Source organism: Pristis pectinata, chromosome 26 (genome assembly GCF_009764475.1).
Source record: "Pristis pectinata isolate sPriPec2 chromosome 26, sPriPec2.1.pri, whole genome shotgun sequence".
Lineage (NCBI taxonomy): Eukaryota > Metazoa > Chordata > Chondrichthyes > Rhinopristiformes > Pristidae > Pristis > Pristis pectinata.
In genome coordinates, this window is record NC_067430.1 from 23,398,488 (window position 1) to 23,425,512 (window position 27,025).

General features: G+C 43.9%; 1 protein-coding gene across 1 annotated transcript in view; it reads left to right on the forward strand.

The window, feature by feature from the left end:
• The first annotated feature begins 4,497 nt into the window (after window positions 1–4,497).
• The window catches only part of mmel1 (membrane metallo-endopeptidase-like 1), a 79,743-nt gene continuing 57,215 nt past the window's right edge, over window positions 4,498–27,025 (forward strand). Inside the window, exons 1-4 of the mRNA XM_052039459.1 lie at window positions 4,498–4,908; window positions 5,003–5,166; window positions 17,781–17,840; window positions 26,152–26,313. Of these exons, the coding sequence (XP_051895419.1) occupies window positions 4,883–4,908; window positions 5,003–5,166; window positions 17,781–17,840; window positions 26,152–26,313 (412 nt within the window). The 5' untranslated portion in view covers window positions 4,498–4,882. The remainder of the gene's footprint in view (window positions 4,909–5,002; window positions 5,167–17,780; window positions 17,841–26,151; window positions 26,314–27,025) is intronic.

Here is a 27,025-nt window from a genome sequence, read left to right on the forward strand (position 1 = left end):
ACCCCCTCTCTCCCTCTCACCCCCACCCCCTCCCTCCCTCTCACCCCCTCTCCCTCTCACCCCCTCTCCCTCTCACCCCCCCTCCCTCTCACCCCCCCTCCCTCTCACCCCCCCTCCCTCTCACCCCCTCCCTCCCTCTCACCCCCTCCCTCCCTCTCACCCCCTCCCTCCCTCTCACCCCCTCCCTCCCTCTCACCCCCTCCCTTCCTCCCTCTCACCCCCTCCCTTCCTCCCTCTCACCCCCTCCCTTCCTCCCTCTCACCCCCTCCCTCCCTCCCTCTCACCCCCCCTCCCTCCCTCTCACCCCCCCCCTCCCTCCCTCCCTCTCACTCCCCCCTCCCTCCCTCCCTCTCCCCATCTCACTCCCTCCCTCCCTCCCTCCCTCCCTCCCTCCCTCCCCTCCCTCCCTCCCACCCCCTCCCTCCCTCCCACCCCCTCCCTCCCTCCCACCCCCTCCCTCCCTCCCTCTCACCCCCTCCCTCCCTCCCTCTCACCCCCTCCCTCCCTCACCCCCACCCCCTCCCTCCCTCTCACCCCCACCCCCACCCACCCCCACCCCCTCCCTCCCTCTCACCCCCACCCCCTCCCTCCCTCTCACCCCCACCCCCTCCCTCCCTCTCACCCCCACCCCCTCCCTCCCTCTCACCCCCACCCCCTCCCTCCCTCTCACCCCCACCCCCTCCCTCCCTCTCACACCCACCCCCTCCCTCCCTCTCACACCCACCCCCTCCCTCCCTCTCACACCCACCCCCTCCCTCCCTCCCACCACACCCACCCCCCCTCCCTCCCTCCCACCACACCCACCCCCCCTCCCTCCCTCCCACCACACCCACCCCCCCTCCCTCCCTCCCACCACACCACACCCACCCCCCTCCCTCCCTCCCACCACACCACACCCACCCCCTCCCTCCCTCCCACCACACCCAGCCCCTCCCTCCCTCCCACCACACCCAGCCCCCCCCCTCCCTCCCTCCCACCACACCCAGCCCCCCCCCACCACACCCAGCCCCCTCCCTCCCTCCCACCACACCCAGCCCCCTCCCTCCCTCCCACCACACCCAGCCCCCCTCCCTCCCTCCCACCACACCCAGCCCCCCCTCCCTCCCTCCCACCACACCCAGCCCCCCCTCCCTCCCTCCCACCACACCCAGCCCCCCTCTCCCACCACACCCAGCCCCCCTCTCCCACCACACCCAGCCCCCCTCTCCCACCACACCCAGCCCCCCCCTCCCACCACACCCAGCCCCCCTCCTTCCCTCCCACCACACCCAGCCCCCCCTCCCACCCCCCTTCCCACCACACCCACCCCCCCTTCCCACCACACCCACCCCCCCTCCCCACCACACCCACCCCCCCTCCCCACCACACCCACCCCCCCTCCCCACCACACCCACCCCCCCTCCCTCCCACCACACCCACCCCCCCTCCCTCCCACCACCCCCACCCCCTCCCTCCCTCCCACCACCCCCACCCCCTCCCTCCCACCCACCACCCCCACCCCCTCCCTCCCACCCACCACACCACCCCCACCCCCTCCCTCCCTCCCTCCCACCACACCACCCCCTCCCTCCCTCCCTCCCACCACACCACCCACACCCCCTCCCTCCCACCACCTACCTACACCACACCACCCCCACCCCCTCCACCCCACCCCCTCCACCCCACCACCCAACCACCAACCACCCAACCACCAACCACCCAACCACCACCCACCTCCCACACCCCACCTCCCACACCCCACCTCCCACACCCCACCTCCCACACCCCACCTCCCACACCCCACCTCCCACACCCCACCTCCCACACCCCACCTCCCAACCACCCACCTCCCAACCACCCACCTCCCAACCACCCACCTCCCAACCACCCACCTCCCAACCACCCACCTCCCACCACCCACCACCCAACCACCCACCACCCAACCACCCACCTCCCACACCCCACCACCTACCTACCCACCTCCCACACCCCACCACCTCCCACACCCCACCACCTCCCACACCCCACCTCCCACACCCCACCTCCCACACCCCACCTCCCACACCCCACCTCCCAACCACCCACCTCCCAACCACCCACCTCCCAACCACCCACCTCCCAACCACCCACCTCCCAACCACCCACCACCCAACCACCCACCACCCAACCACCCACCTCCCACACCCCACCACCTACCTACCCACCTCCCACACCCCACCACCTCCCACACCCCACCACCTCCCACACCCCACCACCTCCCACACCCCACCACCTCCCTACCCACCACCTCCCTACCCACACCCCACCACCCACACCCCACCACCCACACCCCACCCCCCACACCCCACCACCCACACCCCACCACCCACACCCCACCACCCACACCCCACCACCCACACCCCACCACCCACCACCACCCCACCACCCACACCCCACCACCCACACCCCACCACCCACACCCCACACCCCACCACCCACACCCCACCACCCACACCCCACCACCCACACCCCACCACCGAACCACCCACACCCCACCTCCCACCACCCACCTCCCACCACCCACCTCCCACCTCCCACACCCCACCTCCCACACCCCACCACCCACACCCCACCACCCACACCCCACCACCCACACCCCACCACCCACACCCCCACCACCCACACCCCCACCACCCACACCCCCACCTCCCACACCCCCACCTCCCACACCCCCACCTCCCACACCCCCACCTCCCACACCCCACCACCCACACACCCACCACCTACCTACCCACCACCCATCCCACCATCCTTCACCCTTCTTCCATCCACCTATCACCTACTGGCATCTGTCCCACCCTTCCCCTTCTCCTCTTGGCTATTGTCCCTCTCCACCTCGTCCTGAAGCAGGGTCTCCACTGGACCCGCCGAGTTCCTCCAGCAGTTTGTTTTTTTATTCGCTATTACAAGTGGTTAATTGGTGGGAAAACGTTTTGGGGCAACCAGGGGCATCATGAAACATTATAGAAGTTATTTGCTGCAAACCACAAATTGAGGGTGCCAGGAAGTCTCCCTTTCTCGATTCGACAGGCTGTTGATGCAGATGTTATAAAGCACTGTTATGATGTCAATGCAAGAAATTACATCCAGATACAAATGAACTCTTAAACTTTTTTCCCCATATTTTAATTTGAGAGATGTCTTGTTGTATGATTTGGCTCCATTCTTTCTGTCCAGTTTCAGCTATGCATCAGGTGGCCGCATTCTAGCCACTCAGTCTGGAAGTTTGGATGTTCAGGTCCCACTCCAGACAACTCGCCGCATTACCTAGGTCAAAAATCCAAGTAGCGAAAGAGCGATGAACAATCCGAACTGGTGAGAGATTCACCCGTAACTTTGTTCGCCCTCCCTGCTGGATATGTAACACCCACTGGCACTCTTCAAGGAACACAAGAGTTTCCCTTGTAGTTTAGCCGACAGTTAAGCGATAAAATAGAATGATTTGATCAATTTTGAGACCTGATTTATACAAATTGGCAGTTGTGTTTTCTCCGTCATTGCAGGAAGAAAAACTGCTCTCAGATTAGGATACTTCACATCCAGTCGAGTAGCCTAGAAACCTCAGAGAGCACCTCCGATGGCACAGCATTCCCTCAGTACCTCGCTGGAGTGATCACCCCTGTCCCAATCTGGATTTCGGAGTGAACACTAGTTTCCCTGAGGTGAAATATCCCCCAATTCACTGACGTGTCTCTTTATTAACCGAAAGAGGATCGAGCAGAACTCTTACTGCAAGCTTGATTGGGGAAACAACTTAATGCAGAAATTGAGTCTTTTATGACCTTGGGTAGAAAAGTTATCACCTGGGACTGAGATAAATGTGTACTTGATAAATGCCCTGAAACATCGACTGTTTATTTCCCTCTATAGATGCTGCCTGACCTGCTGCGTTCCTCCAGCATTGTGCGTGTGTTGTACTTGATAAATGGCTTCTAGTTTACCGTTCCAAGTAGGTCAAATATGTTGTGATATCATGCGGTGCTATTCCTGCAGTAACATTTACAACATAATATCTGAGTGTTGGCTCCAGCTTTAACGGATTCCTGCAACTGCCCTTTGAACGGAGGGTTTAACATATTTACTTGTACCTCTTCGGGGACTTGCTACGAAAATTGACTCAACGCGCAAACGCTGCCCACAATTAAGCGTTGGAATGAACACAGCCTGGGCATCTGATCACCATTCGGCGGGCTATAGTCAATTTGCTTTTCCCTTCCCAAAAATGCCGCATTTCAGTCGGCTGCCCGCTCCTTTGCCTAAAAAAAACTTAGTAAAACTGCATTGCAGTGCTCGCTCCGAGCGCACGGCATAGCTCGAGTGCAGCTAAAGGGGTTGGTTCGGGGCAGTGAATGAATGAGACGGAACTGACCAGAGTGGAAACGTCTGACCAGAGTTGGAGCACGGCCAGTTTTTTTTTCCTCTCTTGTTGCTTGCTTCTGTACTGTGCGATTACTGCTGGCCGAGAGTTGCATCAAGAAGGCGTGAATCCACGAAGGAATGCTTGCGTTCCATATTCCTTGCATCCTGCCTTCCTCCTCCTCGCAGGAGCGATCTCGGGAATGAATGCGTCGGGCAAATTTCCCTCCATACTTTGATAGACACTAACTAGCCGAAGTATTCCTTTGGACCACTCTACCCCAGGTCTTGTATTGGAACTACAAGACCCTGCTCTCCAAAGGTTCTGCTCCAAAGTTGAGTGGTGTGTCCCATTAGTTCAGGTTCCCTTGTCACTTCTGGTCTGTGGGAATAAAACCCTTCAATGATATCTGCAGTCCTCTTCCGCTACCAGGTTCCGCCGATCAATAAGGGAGACGCCGCCTGTCGTTAACAAGTTGTGGGATATTTCCATGGGATACCCATAAAGATGGAAGATCAGACGAAAGTCCAGATGTAAAGTGGTTAATTTTGTGTTCTGTGCGGTTGCTATCTTCTGTTATATTCGATGTTTGTTGTGTAACTGCACTCACTGTCTGTTTCCGTGTAGAATCACCATAATGGGCAAGTCAGAAAGCCAGATGGATATCGTGGAGAAATCAACAAAATTAATGAAGAAAAGTTGGACCCTCATCGAGATTGCACTCAGTGTGTTACTCCTACTCATGACAAGCACAGTGGTGGCGTTGGCTGTGTTATATACAACTCAAAGAGGTAGGGAAATGTCTCGTTAGAAACTGATGGTTGATAAAAGGCTCTGTCTGAAGAGTCCAACTTTTGACCACAATGGGATCCATTGTCTTACGGTGTTTTTGAGTAGTTCTCAAGTTATGGCTATAATTGGAAAGACTGCCTAGTGGGCTTTGAACTGTTGCAATTTTCATTGTTGTTTACCAGGCTAGTTCAGAAGGTAGTTGAGATTGGAGGTGCTTGTGTGTGGCAGATTCTCAGATGATTTCTTTAATTAGGTTCAGTGAGTTCTTCCAAATGAGGTTAGTACTAGAGTGACTACAGTCAAGTTCACTGCCCAGTAGTGATCTATGTTGTAAATTGTGCATGAATGTGACTTGCACAGTATCAGTCTGAACTGTGGGGTGTCCCTGGTAATAAGCTATGCCTTATTTCATAATACTTCCAACTCTGATTCAAAAAGATCTGGGTTACAGCTCCACTCCAGAGATCTAAGTGCAAATTTAAGCTGATATTTCAGTCCATTATTGGAGGAATGTTGCACTGTGGAAGGTGTCAATGTTGATTTTGAGGCTTCATTTGTTCTTTTGGGAGGGTCTATGAAGTCCTGGGGCACTATTTCTGAAGAGCTGTAGAAATATCTAGTTTTTAGTCTAATATTCATTCCTCAATTAATATCACTTTTTTTTTAAAAAAAAAGGACCTTGTCATCATCATATTGCTGTTTATTGAAGCTTGCTATATGCAAATTGTCAAGTTTCTTGTATTATAGGAGTGGTTACATTCAGGAGTACCACATCAATGCTTTTCTTACTTTTGAAGGATGAATTTACTTTTGAAGGAAAGATCCCACTTCTGACACCAGTATACAAAATATTAAGAGGAATAGATAGAGTGGACAGCAAGCACCTCTTTCCCAGGGCACCAGTGCTCAATACAAGAGGGCATGGCTTTAAGGTAATGGGTGGGAAGTTCAAGGGAGACGTCAGAGGGAGGTTTTTCACCCAGAGAGTGGTTGGTGCATGGAATGCACTGCCTGGGGTGGTGGTGGAGGCTGATACATTGGGCAAGTTCAAGAGATTGTTAGATAAGCATATGGAGGAATTTAAGATAGAGGGATATATGGGAGGAAGAGGTTAGGTAGTCTTAGGAGTGGTTTGAAGGTTGGGACAACATGGTGGGCTGAAGAGCCTGTATTGTGCTGTATTGTTCTATGGTTCTAACACATGAGCAAGTTGCACACAAAAGGCTGGAGGAACTCAGCAGGTCAGGCAGCATCTATGGAGGGAAATGAACAGTCGATGTTTCAGGTTGAGTCTAGATGAAGGGTCCTAACCCAAAATGTCAACTATCCATTTCCCTCCATAGATGTTGCCTGACCCACTGAGTTCCTCCAGCCTTTTGTGTGTTGCTTCAGATTCCAGCATCTGTGGTCTCTGCATGTCTCTATGTGAGCAAGTTAGTGGGATATCTGAGGATGCCAGGCAATTGTGGAACTATAAACTATTTTTAATCAAGGTGGGTTAGGGTTGGGGAAAGAAAATGAACACAACCACGAGTTTTGACTATGCACACTTATTATTACTACTAAAGTGATTTTGATGATCAATATATCTCAGTCCAGGCATAATAGAGTTTCAGGTCAAAGGCCCTTTGTTAGAATTGAGAGAGAAAACATTAGATTTAAATTGTAGAGAGGGTGGGGATAGGATGGATAGGACAATAGAAATAGTTCTGATAGAGAGAGGCCAGGAGGGAAAAGTTGTAGACATCATTTAGTTGGGGCAGTTAGAGAGAATTTGATGAAAAGTTATGAAACAAGACCAGCTAGAGATAGTGAAAACAACAAAGGAGTGTAAAAGTTGGAAAATGCCAGACTGTAAGACAAGCTCAGCAGGTCAGACTATGCTAATGGAGAGAGAAAAACTGAGCCAATATCACAGATGGATAACTTAGAACACAACTGGCCACTGGTGATACAGAGAAGGCAAATTACCTGAAGTTGTCGAATTTGACATTGAGTCCAGACGGTTGCTACTTGCCTCGACAAGTTGAGGTGCTGTTCCTCAAGCTTGCGTTAGGCCTTGTTATAACCACACCTCCTCCTCCAGACTCTATCAAATTCTATAGCTTGATGTAATGTGCTTTCTCTGTTTGTATCACAACCAGCCTTTTCATCTGTAAGTCATCCATCAGTGAAATTGGCTCAGTTTTTCTCTCTGCATTAGCACAGGCTGACATACTGGGCATGATCCACAGCCCTGCGTTTCACAGCTTTTATGTTCCTTGGTTTGTATTTTCACTCCTTAACCATCTTCATTTCTTAACTGTTGTTCTTTTCCTCTCAAACTGCCTGTATTAATTCATCATTTGGATGAGCTCTTCAACTTATCTTCACAGCAACCCTGGCCTCACCCTATGAGAAATATTCCCTTTGTCCTATCCATCCCTACCACCTTCTCTTTAACTTAAAACTTTTCCCTTGTTCCCAGTTCTAATGAAGTCTTCAGCCTGAACCATTAACAGTATTTTTCCACAAATGATGCCTGAAATACTGAATATTTCAGGCATCATTTGTGGAAAAATACTGAATATTTCAGGCATATTCTATTTCTGTTTCAGATTTTCAGCATCTGTAGATTTTTTAAAAAATTCCTTGGTCTCAAATACATCTGTTTGTGCATTTATTAAAAAAAAATGAACTCTTGCTGTTAGTGTGGATTTTCAGTTGTGGGCCACACTGATGATAAGAGCTAGTCATGTCTCATGTACTTCAAACCTAGTTCAGTATAGTAGTTGGGTACCAAGTTATAGGATTAACAAGTTTCTCCCTTTGAAATTTAACTGGTGTTTTAAAACCTCCCATTGTCACTAGTGAGATCCACCAGAGTGCTAGCAGTACAAGTCATCTCTGCCACTTGGACCCTGTAAAAATAGTAATCTGAGGCTGTTTCCTGCAGTGTGATTGGTCTGCTATTTTCAGTTGACTTGAATTTTTGATGCCCAATGAAATATCCCATTCACACCCTTTCACCTCTGCTCATTAAAACTTATGTTGGATTTATTTTTACATTAAGTAAGTATAAATAATTTTGCCACTTTTGATGATTGATAGTCACCTTAGTGTGAACTGATTGTACGTGTCAGTTGTACTGTTAGTTGTGTTAGTGCAGTGTTGGGCCAAACCAGTGAAATTGATAGCACAAATCATTGAAATAATGATAAAGAAGGTGTCAGTGTAAATTAGAGTGCTCAGAATCACATTGGTGATGGTGTCTATTTTGGTCAAAATGTTAAATATTGAGCCAGTGATATTCTTAGAAGACTAAAAAAACATCACTACTGGAATTAGGACTACCAGTGAATGCATTATCCCTTAAGCAATCTGCCCAAAGTGATGGTGTTCATCTCTGTGATAAGTGCTCATGCCCATATTGGTAATGATCCTAATGCTAACAGCACTACAATGACCACAGTAAAATTTGTGTTCCTCAGAGTTCCAAATGCTTCAATTTGAATGGTCCAATATCAATACAGATGTAATGAACTCTTAAGTTTTTTTTTGCTCTGAATTTCTGTGTTGCTTCATTGCTGACTTTGCTTAATATAAATTAATAAGCCATTCAAATTTTGCTTCCTTTCAAATTTCTAAATATTTTGTCACAAAAAGATAATGTATCTTCTATATTTGAGGTCATTCAAGCTCCAATTTTCTTTCCATGAGTATCCTTTCCACTGGTACAAGCACTGATTAGAAAGGGCTTGAGATTGCTCATCAAATCTTCCTCTGAATTTCTGAGTGGCAACGCAGCTAGTCAGCATTCAGTGTCTGCACATACTGTTCAGTCAGCAGTCATAACCTCAAGGAAACTGATCAAACCTATATCCCACAACACTGTGTGGATCATGCTGTTATTTAAATCCATTGTTCCAAAACAAAATTTATCAGAAATAGACTTGACTTAGCCCAATTGGAGAACTAATTATTATTGACTTTTCATCTCTGTAATTTTAAGCAGTTAACAACTAAATTCATCCCTGAAACACATTGTAGATTTTCTCCAAATGAAAACTTTGGCTCAGAGCTGAAAGGTTTAAGATTCAAATTATCCATGCTATTGACATTCATGTCTGGAAGGAGTTTCACTAATCTGACGCAAGTCACATAAAAATGTTTTTAATAGTAGACATCTGCACCAAAAAGGCAGTCAGTTGTTTGGATGAAAAGAACAGCGGAGCTCAAATGATGTAGCACGTGCAGTTCAACTCATAACTTAGTTCCAAATCTTGTATGCCAGTCATTCCTACACAACCACAAGTTTTTATAATCATTTTACTCATTCTGCAGATACTGGTTTTCATAGCATGTGTAACTTAATATGACAAAGTTATTTATATTGAGCAGACAAAGCTGGTTCACCTACAGTTTGTGCTGTTCCTTTCCACTTACATTCACGGTGCAGAATAGCCTGAACATAGTCACAAGGCTAGAACGTAAGTGGAGCAAAAGACCTATGCTGCCAATAATAATGTAATTTTACTGTTCAACTGCAAATCTCATGGAAAGGTAGTGTGCTATTCTCCTTGTAATCGATTTCTAGTCATGTGTTACCTACATATGGTCATGTACTGAGGGAGAATTAGATTCAGTGGATCACTCCAGAATTAGGAACACATAAACAGACACTGACTTTGGAAGATTAGATTAGATATTTATTTATTAGTCATATGTACATCGAAACACACAGTGAAATGTGTCTTTTTGCATTACTGAGAATGTACTCAGGGTTGGAATGTGGGAGGAAACCCACGCAGATACAGGGAGAATGTACAAACTCCTTACTGACAGTGGCAGGAATTGAACTGGGGTCGATGTAGCTGTAATAGCATTACGCTAACTGCGGCACTACCTGCCTTTGTGACCAATAGCCCTTTTGGGATTTTCATAGCAGCATGGTATTTAAACAATTAAAATGCCTTGGGGTAAAGCCTGCTTCTTCCCTTATTTTCCCTGCAGTTAAGAATCCTTCTTCAAGCAGGCCACAAGGACAGTTAATTAGTGTTTCTTTATCCCATAGGTTTGCAATGTAATCTGCTTTTAAATGGTAATTCCTTGTATCTACATTCTCAAGAGCCAACTGTTGCCAAAATAAATTCAGAAAGTAGGCAGGTGTTCCACTTAAATCTTTCATAAAGAGTCCTCCAAACATCTGGTTAGCATTTTCAGTCGGCAGAGTAGATCTTCAATATTTATCACATGCAGAGACGTTGCATGTCTTCTTTTCAGGATTAGCAAGAAGGAAACTGTTATTCCTTTAAGCATATTTATGTTTCTATGCTGTGGTATATTGTTAATATTTTAGCAAGCACCTTAGAGGGGTATAGAATGTCTTCAAGACATTTTGCAATGTGAATATTTTGCTGCAGTGTCAGATGGGTCTGGATAATGAGAACCTCGGTTGTTTGACAATGTCAATTTGGTTGCTAATAGTGGAATTTCTGCATTTGGGATCAAAGGTGAGAGCAACATAGAGGTTGATATGTTTTTGTTAGGTAAGGGAATCTGAGCAAATGGATCAAAGATTGGTAAATGGTGATGAGATATGAATCCCTTCATGATCTCATTGAATGGTGAAACATGTGAAGGGCTAAATGCCTCTACTTCTTGCATCTGAACTCTGATTTCACCTGGAAGGTGCATGCCAGAGGAACCATGTGTAAAGATGGTGCTGGCTGTCCAAGAATTAGTGTGCTTCTCCAATCTCCCTTTGAAGAGTGACCACTTGAACAAAGCATTGGGGAGTTCCCAATCTCCATGACAATGGTTCCCAAAATAATATAGATTCATCACAAATGCTGCATCATGTTCCTTATAATTAACAAAGCTAAAGGTAGTTTTTTTAAATAAATGATCACAGTGATACATCTTCCAAATGCATTGATTGTTGATATTTATGGTGATAAGCACAGCATCTTTGATGCAGGGTTTGAACCCAAATCATCGACAATTCCTTTCCTCCCACATATGTTGCTTGATGCGCTGAGTTCCTCCAGCACATTGTTTGTTGCATCTTTTTGAGTAAAAGAAATATCATTTTCTTCCTCCTGTATATACACTTGCGGTGTTTGGTTCTGTTCTGTTTCTGTAAACTGCAATGAGAAAGCACATCTTAAACGATCGGCATTACAGTACACCACATACCCCCTTAACCTTCTCTGATGCTTCTTGCTCCAAAAATTGAAAGCACCGTTGTTTAAAATTTCACACCTCTCAAATATATTGTAACTAGAGAAATAATGGGGAAGGGCAGTGCAGAAGTGAACTGGGAGAGGAGACCAGAGGAAGAAGAGGCCAGGGAAGTGAATGGGTAAGGTAATAGACTGAGGAATCACAGTGTGAAGTCAGGGAAGGGGGAAGAGGAAGGATCAACTGGACCCAAATAGAGCCTAGCTGTTCAGCCCCTTTCGCTATCGTTTATGGTGCTATACCCTTAAATCACTTTTATCTGCAGTCAGATGCTCTAACCATTTGTGTTTTTTGTGCCATTCTGGAGATTCAACAGGCTACCTCCCAGCATGAGTCATCTTTGTTTCCATTTCAGAGTTGATAGAATAGTCAATATTTATATGGATCTGGAAATCTTTTCTCTGTTACTTTTGAGTCAAATAGAAACATTTCCTCTGGAGTGAGATGGTGTGTAAAATAGAAGAAAAAGTATAATTTAGACGGCTCTATTAATAACTGCCTTTCAAATAATAGTTTAGCTAAACCACAATTACTTGCATCAGATGTTTTAATATATTGATGGAATTTTCACAGCATTTTTCCATGTAAATCAGTGAAGCATTTTATCATAAGCACACAAAATGCATTATGCAGCTGCTAAAATGCAGCTGTGTGATAGAGTGTGCTCATTTAACGTCAAAATAAGTTAATTGTTTTGTGTTTTTAGATCAACTAGTGATGTAACTGTTCCTTGCTAAGCACAGGTCAATTAAAAGTCAGTCTGCCTGATTTCATTTGGGCTATTATGATGAGCAAATATTGGGCTATGGAAATTATTTTATATTAAAAACACTAAATGCTGGAAATATTCACTAGGTTAGCCAACGTCTGTGGGTATAGAAACAGTTAACATTTTAGGTTAATCTTTTATCAAAACATTTTGTATTGTTAGGGATGTTTTATTGTTGATTAGGACTGACCTTTTTCACACTCTCTGTTTTACAAATGAAATAGAAATTTGCTTCTGTGAGATTGTGACAGGTGAAGTAAGGCAGCTTAATCACCAAACTCTTTTAATATTACAGCTATATCCTTTGTAATATTTTATTAAGTTAAAAGTGCTTAATAAATGCAATGTATTTGTTGATGTTAAGCTGCTTTACATTACCATTGTTGTGCATCCTTGAAATGAATATTAAGTAAATGTGATTAGTTATCTAGCAGTCCTTATGCAATTTATGTACAGTCACTCCCTATGATCCCCATCTCTCAATCATCTTACCATTGCTTGTGAGAGACAAAGGAGAGTTTATTTCTGAGGAAGACTGTATGGATGGCATTGTGCTATGGTGTGTGCATGAGAAAATATGTGTGAGCAAATGGAGTTGATTGAGGATGTACACAAGTGCAGGAGCAACTTTTTTGGCTGGTTGATTGAGGAAGCATGCAAGTAAGTATGCCAATGAGTGCAAAGGTGAGTAGGCAAGTAGTGATCCCACTGATTTCCCTTAAAATTACATTGCAATTGGGGATATTTGCAAAGTAATTAACATTCATAGTTACTACACAAAATCTGAGGCTAAACAGATGCTCAGGACCACTGCAAGGTTTGTTGAAAATGATATTGTTCTGGGTATCTATTAGACTTGCCTTGTGGCATGTGTTCAGATTATGAGATAATTACATGCATTCACAGGAATTCTCTAAGTGAATATTTGTCAACTTAGCTACCTTATGAAAATATCTTGAATACATAAAATTTTGAAAAATGAAGAGAAACAGAGATGACATTTCAGGTCAATGACCTTCATCAGATATGGAAAAGTGAGAAAACAAGTGAGTTTTAAGTTGCAGAGAGGGGGAAGGGTAGAGACAGTGGAGGGAATTTCTGTGATATGGTGCAGACCAAAGTTGCCAAGATAATCATTAGTTTAAATGCCAACAGTTAGAGACAGAAAAGGAACAAGTTGAAAACAAAATATCAGCAACATCATGTGAGGGGAGAAAATGCTGGTTACCTGAAATAGTTGAATTCAGAACTGAGGCATATAGAGTCGTGGAGAGATACAACACAGAAACAGGCCCTTCAGGTCACTGAGAACCGAGAGCTGCAACATAGTCAACATGAGGTGAGGTGCTCTTCCTCAAGCTTACCTGGGTCATCATTGGAACAGTGTCTGAAGCCAAAAACAGAAAAGGCAGAGTGGAAGAGGGATGGAGAATTAAAGTGGCAGGCCGTGCTCCCCCTCACTACCACACTATCCCCTCCCCACCTACTCCCCTTTCTTTTTGTTGAGGACATGCCAATGTTGTAGCTGCAGTGGAGTGGCTTGGTTACTGGAGTGGCTGGGACAATACTGCAGCCAGAATGTTGTTTTGACCCACTGGCTTTGCTGTGTCCAGTGTACTGAATCAGTGGAGTAAGGAGAAATTGTCTGAACCCTCTGCTTATGCAGATTTTGGGAGGAGACTGACTACGTTCATCCACTTGACGTTATTGGCTGACATCATTGAACTTATCAATACTTCATTCTTCACTCTTCCTCTGTTGATCTTCTCCCTTCCACTATTGATCTGTACTCCTCAATGGTTTTACTCAAAGAGCTGTTCCACCAGTAATGTAGCATTCCCTCAGTAGGTTCCCTCAAGAGGCATCCAAAACAAGAGTGCCTAGATTTAAGGTCAGGGATAGGAGATTTAGGGGGAATCTGAGGAAGAATTTTTTTCACCCAGAGGGTGGTTGGAATCTGGAGCGCATTGCCTGAGGCGATGGTGGAGGCAGAGACTCTAGATTCCAACCACCCTCAACACTTTACAAAGCATCTAGACAAACACTTGAATTGCCAAGGCACTGAAAACTAAGAGTTAAGTATCAGAAAATGGGAATGGTATAGATGGGTATTTGATGGTTGGAATGAACATGGAGAGCCAAAGAACCTGCTTCTGTGTTGAATGACTCTATGAATACATCAACTTACAGTTAGCGTAATACAATTACAGTGCCAGCAACCTGGGTTCAATTCCCGCTGCTCCCTGTAAGGAGTTTGTACGTTCTCCCTGTGTCTGCGTGGGTTTTCTCCGGATACTCCGGTTTCCTCCCACATTCCAAAAACGTACAGGTTAGGAGCTGTGGGCATGCTATGTTGGCGCCAGAAGCGTGGTGACACTTGCGGGCTGTCCCCAGCACATTCTTAGCAATGCAAAAAGACATTTCACTGTGTGTTTTGATGTACATGTGACTAATAAATAAATATCTTATCTTCATATCCTGGATAACCACTGTGCTACAGTTCTGTGTTTATAAAGAACCTACAGAAATGTATATAATCGAAGGAAGAAAAATGAATGCTATGCTTTCTCATCTTTTAACTTCAAAGACTTTCTCCTTCATTTCTTCTGCTTACTCTGGAGATAAAAGTAGCAACCAGTCTCTTCACAGTAAGATCCCACAGCCAACAATTGAGGTTAGTCATTTTTCATGAGTTGGCTAAGGAATGAAAATTATCCAGACAGCCAGAAATCATTGCTCTTCTGCAAATATTATCATTCATTTTCCCACCAATTGAGCCAAGCTGACAGTCAAGATGAAAACACCTAAGACAAAAGCAGTCTGGTTTTAAGGATGCATAACTGATATATTGGAGGTCGCAAAGCCATGAAGTATGGAGAAAACAGTTTCATGCTTCATTAACTTTGATGTAGACTATATGAGTAATGACACATTGGATATTTTTTCCTTCTTGTGTATGTATTAGTTTAGCATATCATGACATTAGTAAAAACAATTAATCATAGCATCAATCATATCTAATACTCTTTACTTGTGACAGTTTTATTGCCCTAGCATCAACTTGTCTAATGGAATAATTTGGTCTCCTATCTCTGGAGAACTTGCAATACATTTTTAATGTCTATAGATAATGCTTAAGATTATTATTGGTTTCACAAACAATTGTTCTGGTGTTCTCAGCAATACTTATTCATCAAACTCGTGAAAAACAATTAACAAGTTCTTCACCTGACTTGCAGGTTGTGGGATCTTGCTCACTAAAATGTAAGTCAAATATGTTTAGCATGCCTATCGAGAGCTGGAAAAACATTGCAACAATTTTCTTCTCAAATTCTGGAAACATTTTGGCATAAGTATTGATGATATGGATTCTATGGGCTGCTAATGAACGCAGGGAACAGTAGTGTAGAAGATTAATTATAGAACCAGAAATTCAGGGCGAGAAACAGAATGTGAATTGAAAATCTGCCAAGGCAGTTTGGATATTTCAATTCAGTTAACTAAGTACATGGAATTAAATTAGAATCAGTTATGGTGACACTGAAACTACTAAAAAATACATCTGGCTCACAAATGTCCTGATAGAAAAGAAATCTGCTGTCATTAGTCAGTCTGGCTTTAATATGAGTCCAGACCCACAGCAATATGATTAGCCCTTAGCTGCCCTCTAAAGTGGCTGAGCAAGACACTTGATTGTACCAAATCACCATCAAAATAATGTAGATGGTCTACCCGGCATCAGCTGAGGCATTGCATTCAGACATGACGAGAACTCCCAGGAAACCTACCACATCATTCGTAATCAACTGGGGAGATGCTTAAATTGAGAGAACTATTTCACAAGTGCTCTTCAGTCATTATCCAAAACCATTCATCATGATTGCTGGATAAATCCTGCACCTCCAGCAAACACAAGAAGCTATTGTACAACATACCTAGTTGGAAATATGATTTTCTGTTCTTAATCACTGGGTTAACATTTTAGAACTCCTTATCTAATGTAATTGTGGGAGTATCTTCAACTTAATAATTGCAGCAGCTCAAGAAAGCACTAATAATGACACATAGTAATTGGGGTGCCTGTCAAACCTGCACTTTGTCTACCTACACTGCACTTTCTCTGTAGCTTTGACACTTTACTCTGCATTCTGTATTGTTTTACCTTGTACTACATCAATGCACTGTGTAATGAATTAATCTGTATCAACGGTATGCAAGACAAGTTTTTCACTGTACCTCAGTGCAATTGACGATAATATTCCAATTCCAAATGTTGACAATGCAGCAACGTCCATGTCCCATGAGAGAATTCTTTTTTTAAAAAAATCAGAAAACCTTTGCTATTAGTCTGACTTCATACATGACCTAAAATCAATTTGGAAATTATATTTTAGCCTCATTTCCCATGAGGCTAAAATATAATTGATAAGCAGCCCATAAAATTATTTAAATTGATTGTGGACTTCAGGAAGGGGAAGTTGGGAGAACACACACCAGTCCTCACTGAGGGGTCAGCGGTGGAAAGCTTCAGGTTTGTGGGTGTCAGCATCTCAGAGTCTGGGCCCATCACATTGATGCAATCATGAAAAAGGCATGCCTGCCGCTCTACTTTGTTAGAAGTTTGAGGAGATTTGGTACGTCACCAAAGGCTTACAAATTTCTACAGATGTATGGTGGAGAGAATTCTGACTGGTTGCATCACTGCCTGGTATGGAGGCTTCAATGCACAGGATCACAAGAGACTGCAGAGGGTTGTAGACTCAGCCAGCTCCATCATGGGCACAGCCCTCCTCACTATCATGGACATCTTCAAGAAGCAGTGGCTCAAGAAGGAAGCATCCATCGTTAAGGACCCTTGCCATTCCAGGACATGCCCTCTTCTCATTACTACCATCGGGGAGGAGGTGCAGGAGCCTGAAGACCCACACTCAAAGCTTCTTCCCCTCCACCATCAGATTTCTGAACGGTCCATGAACCCTTGAACATTACCTCATCATTTTTTTTTGCACTTATTATTTACTTTTGTAGTATATAATAATTTTGTTTTTGCACTGTACTGCTGCCACAAAACAACAAATTTTACATCATATGTCAGTGATAATAAAACTGATCCTGATTCTGAAATAAAGGAATGGTTCCAATGGATTTTTTTGTATGGGAAAAACCTAGTGGGTCTAGGCTTATAATTAAACAGTATAACAGAAGGTATAGGCAGGATTGTTGGAAAATATGCCATTGATGAATAAGATTAGAATCTACCTGATATGAAAGTAAACAAACCCAATTAAATGGGCTTTCCAGTTCTGCTCTCTTGTTGCCAACAGAAGTAAATTTGTCCATGTATGACATCCAATTTCAACAGAGTAATGTCTGACAAATAACAATAAAATTAATGACGGGATAAACTTTTATAATGGTTTTGGCTGAGGAATGTTAAACAGAAGATAAAACTGTTGCATTCTTCTTCAAAAAGTCTGTTTTCTCATAGAGCACAGAGGAAGGTACAGTGGAGATGAAGCATGGAGAATGATCATATGTTGTATCTTTCTCTATTCCTTTTGCTTTTCAAACAGAATGAATTCAACAAATTTCTGACTTTGTCTTTCTTCTCTTCATCCTCAGACAAACAATTCTCCAGTAGCACGGACAAAGTATGTATGACCGCAGGCTGTGTGGCTGCTGGTGAGTGAAACTCAGAGCCTTCCAGTAAATGAAAGAATATTTTGTAATGACCTCATCTGTATTTGAATACTGTTACTAGACGTTTCAAAAGCTTCCAGTGAGAATTTTTTTTTGAGCGAACACATGAGAGCAAGAGGTGTCCTTTTGGCATGAGTAGGAGATTGTTTGGCATTTACTCATTTGGTGAGATCTGACCCATTCCCTGAGGATATGTTTTGTTGCCTTAATTTTCACTCCTTAATGATGGATGAAGGAATAGAGGCAAGATCTTGAAACTGTTGCTCAGCCTGGTGGGGGTAAGGGTGGAGGAATGTTTTGTAATGTTCAAGACTTTTCATCAGGCACTTAACCTTTTCCTTCTCGTCATTTCACACCTCCTTGCCATTACCTTGACAATCCATGTTAATAAAGGCTTGGGAGTGGCAACAGGACCCACCTGTTGATTGACCTGCAAGCTCCAGTATTGCAGCTAATGCTGCCACTAGATTTGCTGGGTAGCAGGAACACGTGGAAAGAGAGAGACTGGGGAGTGAAAGGGTGTCAATAGAGAGTGAGAGGGAGAGAAAGACAAAGGGAGAGATTGGGAAGATGAAAAAGAAAATGCCTGAGATGGAGCAAAATACAAACTGCTGGAAGAAGTCAATGGATCAAGTAGCATCTGCAGTGGGAAATGGACAGTCGACATTTCGGGTCAGGACTCTTCATCTTGACTGAAAGAGTGGAGGAAAGACAGCCAATACAAAGAGTTGAGGGGAAGGTCTTAGTGTCACTTGGTCCATACATTAGGTAGTATTAACACATTTATTTACATAGTGCCATTGCCACTCCCATGGCTCCCGGGGCGATACACCCTTCTGTTGTGAGAGGGGCTTCCCACTGGACTCCACAGAAGCCTGAAGTCCCACACCATCTGGTTCAAGAACAGCTACTTCCCTTCAATCATTCGTTTCTTGAACCAACCTGCACAACCCTAATCACTACCTCAATATAGCAACCCTATGACCATTCTAACCACTTTGCACTTCAACGGATGTTTTTATTTGTTCTAACTGTGTTCTTTGAATACTTCTTTCATATAATTTTATATAATTTATGTTTAGTTTGTTTTTCTTGTGGATGTTGTGTCTCTAATGCTATGTGCCTGTGAAACTGCTGCAAGTAAGTTTTTCATTGCATATATGCATACATGTATTTGTGCATATGACAATAAACTCTATTTTGACTTTGACTTCGTCTACTGCTGAAACTCTCATCCATGCCCATTTCTCCATGCTGGATCCTTCATATATCAACCCTGCTGCTGATCCCCTTCTCTTCACCCATCATCTCTAGGTTGGTTGGTCTTAATTGGACCTCCATTAAACATTGTTTCATCCTTTTCAAGTCCCTCCATGGCTTTGCGCCTCCCTATCTCTCTAATGGCCTCCAGCTCTACAAGCCTCCAAAATACCTGTGCTTCATCAATTCTGGCCTCATTGTCTGGTCTATTCTCTGCTGGAGTTTCAGCTGGGGGGAGGGGAGTTGTTCTCATTCCTCGAGGGGTTTGTCGCTAGCTCCCCCTCCTATTACATATGTAAAGGTGCATTTGAGCCTGCTCCCCTGCACAGGTTACAGCACTTGGTTCCCTTTCAGTCTGGTGGGCCTTCATGTTTGCAGGTTTTACAGATTAGTGCATTGCACTGGGTTACTACATGTTCAGGTTGTTGCAGTTACAGCACACCCTGATGGTTTTGCAGGGTCCAGCATACACCGATTACTCACAATTTTCTATGACCGCAGTCACAGAAGCAGAAAGATGATGGCTTTCTGTTCTCTCTGCGTGTGGGATGTGAAGAGCAATGGTACCTTGAGCAGAGACGTTGCTTCATTCCCCTTCTCCTGGAAATCTTGCAATAGCTTCTGCCATTCCACTGCATTGTGGAAGATAATGTTGAAAGATCTGTTACCTGGGAAGTTCTGGAGTCAGTAGATGTCCTTGGCCTTGAACTTGAATCATTAGACCCTTCCTTCACAAAAAGTACCGGTTTATGGGGTTTCCATCACTCAGGTTCTTCACTGTCACCCTGATGGTTTTGCAGGGCACCTTGACCTCCAGCCAGGTTCACTGCTTGTGGCCATCACAATGGAGCAGGTTTTAACAGATTATAACTGTTGGAAAGAGATCTTAGATCAATCCCCAGTCAGCATAAAGATCCAACTCTGTGTCAGCAGGTTAAGCTCCCATTGATCATCACATGATTGGAAGAAGATCTCGAAGAGTCGTCGTCCTCCTCCTCCTCCTCCTCACTTGGTGCATTATCTTCAATAGCCTTGTCCTGGGAAAACAACCTTTTTGGATCACAGTTTCTCCCCTGCTTCTCAACAATCCCCGCTTTTGTTGGCTGTGCCTTCAGCTGCCAGGGTCTTAGACATTTTCCATAGAATTCCCTGGAACATTCTTTAATCTCTTTCCTCCTTTTACAAAAATATCTCCTTCTTTGACCAAGCTACTGATAATCTTCCTTAAGAGGTGTAGCATATAACTAGTTACACCTGAGATGTACTTTGAAATGTTATACTATGTTGAGGGTGTTATATAAATACAAATTATGGGAGGCCAGGGAAGAAATTGTGGAGGCCCTTGTAGAGATATTTGCCTTGTCATTAGCTACTGGCGAAGTTTCAGAAGACTGGAGGGTGGCTAATGTTGTTCCATTGTTCAAGAAGGGTAGCAAGGACAGGCCAGGGAACTACAGGCTGGTGAGCCTGACTTTAATTGCAGGGAGTTTACTGAAGGGAATTCTGGTGGACAAGATCTGCCATCACTTGGATCGTCAAGGCCTGATCAGGAATAGTCAGCATGATTTTGTGCATGGGAGGTTATGTCTGGTGAATTTTTTTTGGAGTTTTTCGAAGAGGTAACTAAGGGGATAGATGAAGGTAGGGTAGTGGATGTTGTCTGTAGGGACTTTAGTAAGGCCTTTGGCAAGGTCCTGCATGGCAGGCTGATCTGGAATGTTAGGTTGCATGGGATTCGGAGAGCTAGAGAGGTGGATTCAGAATTGGCTCGATGATAGGAAGTAGAGGGTGATGGTTGGAGGTCTGTGACCAGTGGGGTGCCCCAGGGGTCAGTGTTGGAATCTCTGTTATTCATTATTTATGTAAGTGATTTGGATGTGAATGTACATTGCACGATTAGCAAATTTGCTGATACTAAATTAAGGGGTCTTGTTGATGGTGAAGCAGGTTACAATGAATTACAAAGAGATTTTGATCAGTTAAGGAGATGGGCTGAGGAATGGCAAATGGATTTCAACTTGGATAAGTGTGAGGTGATGCATTTTGGACATTCAAACCAAATAGGAACTATACAGTGAATGCCAGGGCACTGATGAGTGTTGTGGAACAGAGGGACCTGGGAGTACAATTGCACAGTTCACTGAAAGCAGCTGTGCAAGTAGACAGGGTGGTGAAGAAGGCATTTAGCGTGTTGGCCTTTATCAGTCAGGGCATCGAGTTTAGGAGTAGGGATATTATGTTGCAGTTATATAAGTCTTTGGTGAGGCTGCACTTGGAGTATTGTGTACAGTTTTGGTCACCCTGTTATAGGAAAGACATTGTCAAGCTGGAGAGGTGCAAAAGAGATTTACGAGGATGCTGCCTGGACTAGAGGGCCTGAGTTATAGGGAGAGGTTGGCCACACTGGATCTTTATTCCCTGGAGTGTAGGAGAATGAGGGGTGACCTCATAGAAGTTCATAAAATCATGAGGAGTGTGGGTAAGGTGGACGGTCACAGTCTTTTCCCCAGGGTTGGGGAGTCCACGATTAGAGGGCACAGATACAAGATAAGAGGGACGAGATTTAAAAGAGACCTGAGAGGTAACTTCTTTACTCAGAGGGTAGTGAGTACCTGGAATGAGCTGCCAGAGGAAATGGCTGAGATAGGTACAATTGCAATATTTAAGAGGCATTTGGATAGGTACATGGAGGGGAGGGGCTTGGAGGGTTATGGGCTGAATGCGGGCAACAGGGACTAGCAGGGAGAATGCTGTGGTTGGATTGGACCAGTTGGGCAGAAGGGCCTATTTCCATGCTGTATTACTCTATGACTCTAAGTTCCAAGTAGTGGTAATTACAATGGGAATGAATCATTGATATTAATGGATTGCATTTTCTTGCGATCAATAATGTATTGGAAAGGTAAACCACAAATTATGATTCGAGACCTACTGTTCCTCTTTTCATAAAACTTAGTCAGTGGAGAAAAACATTTGGGGAAATGATAAGTGCTAGTTATTTATAACAGTTATCTCCTAGAATCATTCTCAAGACCACAAGATAACTGGAATAGGATCATGGCTGATCTACGCTGGCCTCAACTCTTCTGTGTCAGATGCCCATAGCCTTCAATTCTTCGATCTTTCAAATCTTTATCTATCTCCACCTTAAATATATCTGATAATCTGATCACCACCACCACGTGGGGCAGAGAGTTCAAGAGATTCATGACCACACTGAAGACGTCATTTGGCTTTCAGTGTCTCAGCCTGCTCTTTGAAAAACAAATTAAATTTGTCCCACTCCCCTGTTTTTCTCCCATAGTGCTGCCATTTCGTTACTTTGAGTATTTATAAAATCCTCTTTTGAGAGTTTTTGTTGAATCTCAGCCTTTCAATAATTTCCACCTTTGCTAGATGTTAATTGGCTGTCAATACCTTCTGGGGCAGAGATCCACAGTGCTGGTGGCACAACACAAGAGTTTTGCATGCTGTGTCTCCAACCTCTTGTGATAGTGCTATGTCATATTCTGGCTGTGTATAAAATATATTTAAAAAAGTGATGGATATAGTGGACTAAACTAGGTCTGATGTCTCTCTAGAGTCATAGAAATGTACAGCACTTCAACCCACTGTGTCTAGACTGACCATCATGACAATCTATACTGATCCTACTTATAGGCATTAATTCCATATCCCTCATGCCCTGCTCATTCCAGCAGCTGTCCGGATGCCTCTTAAATGTTGTTACTGTTTATGCCTCCATCATTTCTCTGGCAGCTCATTCCTTATAACAAATACTCTTTGTGTGGAAGAAATTTACCCCTCAGATCCCCTTTAAACCTCTCCCTCTCACCTTAACCATATGTCCTCTAGTTTTAGAGACCCCTACATGGGAAACAAATTCCCTATCTATGCCTCTCATAATTTTATATACTTCTATTATGTCACCTATCAGTTTTCTTTGCTCCAGAGTAAACAGAGCTAGCTTATCCAATCTTCCCTGATAACTCGAGCCCTCCAGTCCAGGCAACATCCTTGTGAATCTTTTCTGCAACCTCTCTAGCTTAATCACTTCCTTCCTACAGTGCGGTGACCAGAACTGCACACAATAGTCCAAATGTGGCCTAACTAACATTTTGTACAACTGTAATATGATGCACCAACACTGATATTCAATACCTTGGCTGATAAAGGCAAGCACACCATATGCCTTCTTTAACCATCCTGTTTACCTGTTTTCTGGGAACAATGTATTTGTACCCCAAGGATTCTCTATTTAACAACACTCTCCATGACCCTACCATTCATTTTAGATGCCCTGACGTGCTTTAACTTCCCAAAATCCATCACTTTGCACTTGTCAGAGTTAAATTCCATCTGCCGTTCCCTTGCACACTTTCACTGTTGATCTATATCCCATTGTAAGCCTAGATGACCTTCTTCACTGTCCACTATCCCATCACTTTAGGTCTCACCTGCAAACTTACTAATCATGCCACCTACATTCTCATCTACATCATATTTATATATGACAAACAACAGAGCATCAATCCCTGCGGCACACTACTGGTTACAGGCCTCCAATCTGGAAAGCTAGACAAGCCAAGCCAATTTTGTGTTCATTTGGTAAGCTCACCCTGGATCCCATGTGTCCTAACTTTCTGGACTAGCCTACTATGTGGAACCTTGTCAAAGGCCTTGCTAAAATCCATGTAGACAACATCTACAATATGGCCCTATCAATCCTGTTGGTCAACTCTTCAAAAAGCCACGCAGACCATGCCTGATCACTCCTTGCTTTTCCAAAGGTAGATAAATCCTGTCCTTCAGAACTCCTTCCATTAACTTTCCCACCACTGATGTAAGACTCACCAGCCTGTAGTTCCCTGGCTTATCCCTTCCTAAATAAAGGCATGGCATTATCTGTCCTTCAGTCTTCCGGTAGCTCACCTGTGGCTAATGAAGATACAAAAATTTCTGCCAAGGCCCCAGAAATCTCCTCTCTTCTCCCCATAACATCCTAGGGTACACCTGGTCAAGCCCTGGTGATTTATCCATCTTTGCATTTCAAGACCTCCAACACATCCTTTGTAATGTTGATATGTTCCATGATATCACTGTTCCCTCTCCTGAACTCACCAGCTTCTATGTACTTCTCCATGGTTAATACAGGTGAGACCTATTTATTTGACCTCTCCCATTTCCTGTTGTTCCACATATAAATTGTCACACTGATCCTTAAGGGGACCTGCTCTCTCCCTTTTGGTCTTAATATATTTATAGAACTCTTTAGGATTCTCTTTTGTCTTGTCTTCCAAGGATATCTCATGGCTCCCTTTTGCCCTCCTAATTTCCTCCTTAAGTATACTCCCACATCTCCTGTCCTCCTCAAGGGACTCGCTTGATCCCAGTTGCCTATACCTGATATATGCCTCCTTTTTCCTGAACAGATCTTTAATATCCCTTGTCAACCAAGGTTCTCTAATCTTACCAGCCTTGCTCTTCACTTTGGCAGGAGTATGCTGGCCTGAACTTCTGAAAGTCTCCTACTTGCCAGTCCCTTTGCCTGCAAACAGCCTCTCCCAATCAGCTTTTGTGAATTCCTGTCTGATGCCATCGAAGTTATACTTCCCCAATTTAGGATTTCAACTGAAGGGCTAGTCCTAGCTTTCTCCATAACTATCTTGAAACTAATAGAAATATGTTCATTGGTCACAAAGTGCTCCTCCATTGACATATCAACCACTTGCCCAGCCTCATTTCCTAAGAGGAGATCAAGTGTAACAAAAACTTTCTGGACACACTTAACAAATTCTCTCTCATTTAATCCCTCAGCACTAAGGCAGTCCTAGTCAATATTAGGAAACTTAAAATCACCTATTATTAGAACACTATCTGTGATTTCACTACATATTTGTATCTGTAATTCCCGTTGACTATTGGGGGGGGGGGGCTTAGATTTATCCCATCAAATTGATCACCCCTTTCTTATTTCTAAGTTCTATCCATATGACCTCACTGGATATTCCCCCCAGGATATCCTCTTTAAGTACTGCTGTGATGTTTTCCCTAATCAATAGTGTAACCCACCTCCAACTCTTACCTCCACCTCTGTCATGCTGAAATCATCAATATCCCAGAACACTGAGCTGCCAGTCCTGCCCATCCTTCAACCACGTTTCCATAATAGCTATATCATCACAATCCCATGTGACAATCCAGGCTCTGAGTTTATCTGCCTCACCCTGAGGCTTCTTGAATTAAAGTAAATGGGATTTAGCTTAAACACTCCCTGTCCTGCCCCTGCCTGTCCTGCCTACTGGACTTGCTTTATGGACTTGCTTTAATCTCTATATTTGCTTTAACTTTCTTATCCATTAGAGTACTGCTTTGGGTTCTACCCCACTACTGGATTAGTTTAAACCCAGCTGAGTAGCACCAGCATATCTCCCTGCAATGATATTGGTCCTCCTCCAGTTCAAATGCAACTCATCCCTCTTTGTAAAGGTCAGCTTTGTTCCAGAAGAGATCCCAATGATCCAAGTAGCTGAAATACTCCTACCTGCATCATCATTTCGGCCAATCATTCATTTGCCTTATCCTCCTATTCTTATTCTTGTTAGCACTCGGCACAGGGAGTAATTTTGAGATTACAGTACTGGAGGTTATGCTTTTTAAACCATCTGCCTAATTTCGATATTAACTTTGCAGGAACTCATCCTGCTTCCTACCTATGTTGTTGGTACCAGTATGGACCACGACTTCTGGCTGCTCATCCTCCCCTTTCAGAATGTCTTGTACCTGCTCCAAGATGGTCTTCAAACTGATTAATCTGTTAAACTTCCATTGTGAAGAATACAATTCATCTTTTATTCAAGAGTGGTGATTTAAATATATATTTTCCAATTACAAACTACTAAAGTTGAAATGTTTTATTTCTGCTAATTTTGTTTCAACCCTTCATCATTTTGAAGTGAATGTAGAACCATGGACTCAAAGTCCTAGTTAAACATACAGAGTATAATTACTTGTCTTTTTTTCCTTTTTTTAGCTGCAAGGCTAATCCAGAATATGGATTCATCTGTCTCACCATGTGAAGATTTTTACAAATATGCCTGTGGGGGTTGGCTGAGTAAACACGTCATACCAGAAACCAGCTCCAGATACAATGTATTTGATATTGTCACAGATGACCTGGAAGTCATCCTGAAAGGTAAAGACCACAACTAGCCATGGTTGTATTCTAATTAAAAATCCATGTTAAAACCAGGCAAGAACGCAAGTGTTAAGACTCTGCTGCAGGACACTAAGTAACTTCAAATATTAGACAATGTCTGGTGTATGAGAAGTAAGGGTCAGGTTAGAGTGGGCTTTTTCGTCTGGCCCTATCTGTAGGAAACTGACAGAATTTGATTGTCTGCCAATTTTAATCCTGCATTCTCTTCCTTTCAGGCAAGTGTGCCAACAGGTCACTCCAAACCTGTCAGATTTTTTCAATGGATTATATAGAAATTACTCTCCATTTTTTCTCTATTTTATATTGATGCATCTTAGTATGCAAAGATGTTCCTTGTTGAATTATGCTGTATATTTTCTTGTTTGTAAATGTATCCAGCAATTGTTTCCATACATTTCTTCAGATCTTCTCAATCTGATGTGTGTCAAGGAGAAATCCAGTGGTAAAGGTGTGTGAAAGACTACAGCATCCTTTAATTCTGCAAGAAAAAACATCTTAAATTAACCCAGATGTTTCAATAGTGCAAATGGGGCTAAATGTGCTGATTTTAACCTTGTGGCCTTTTACTTATCCTGTCATATTAACTGCAGACAGAGTGCAATTCACTACTAATAATTTAAGTTAAAAGCCATCTTAATTTTGATTTGTGAGATGTACAGATGTAGTTCTTGAATAGGAACCTGTTGCA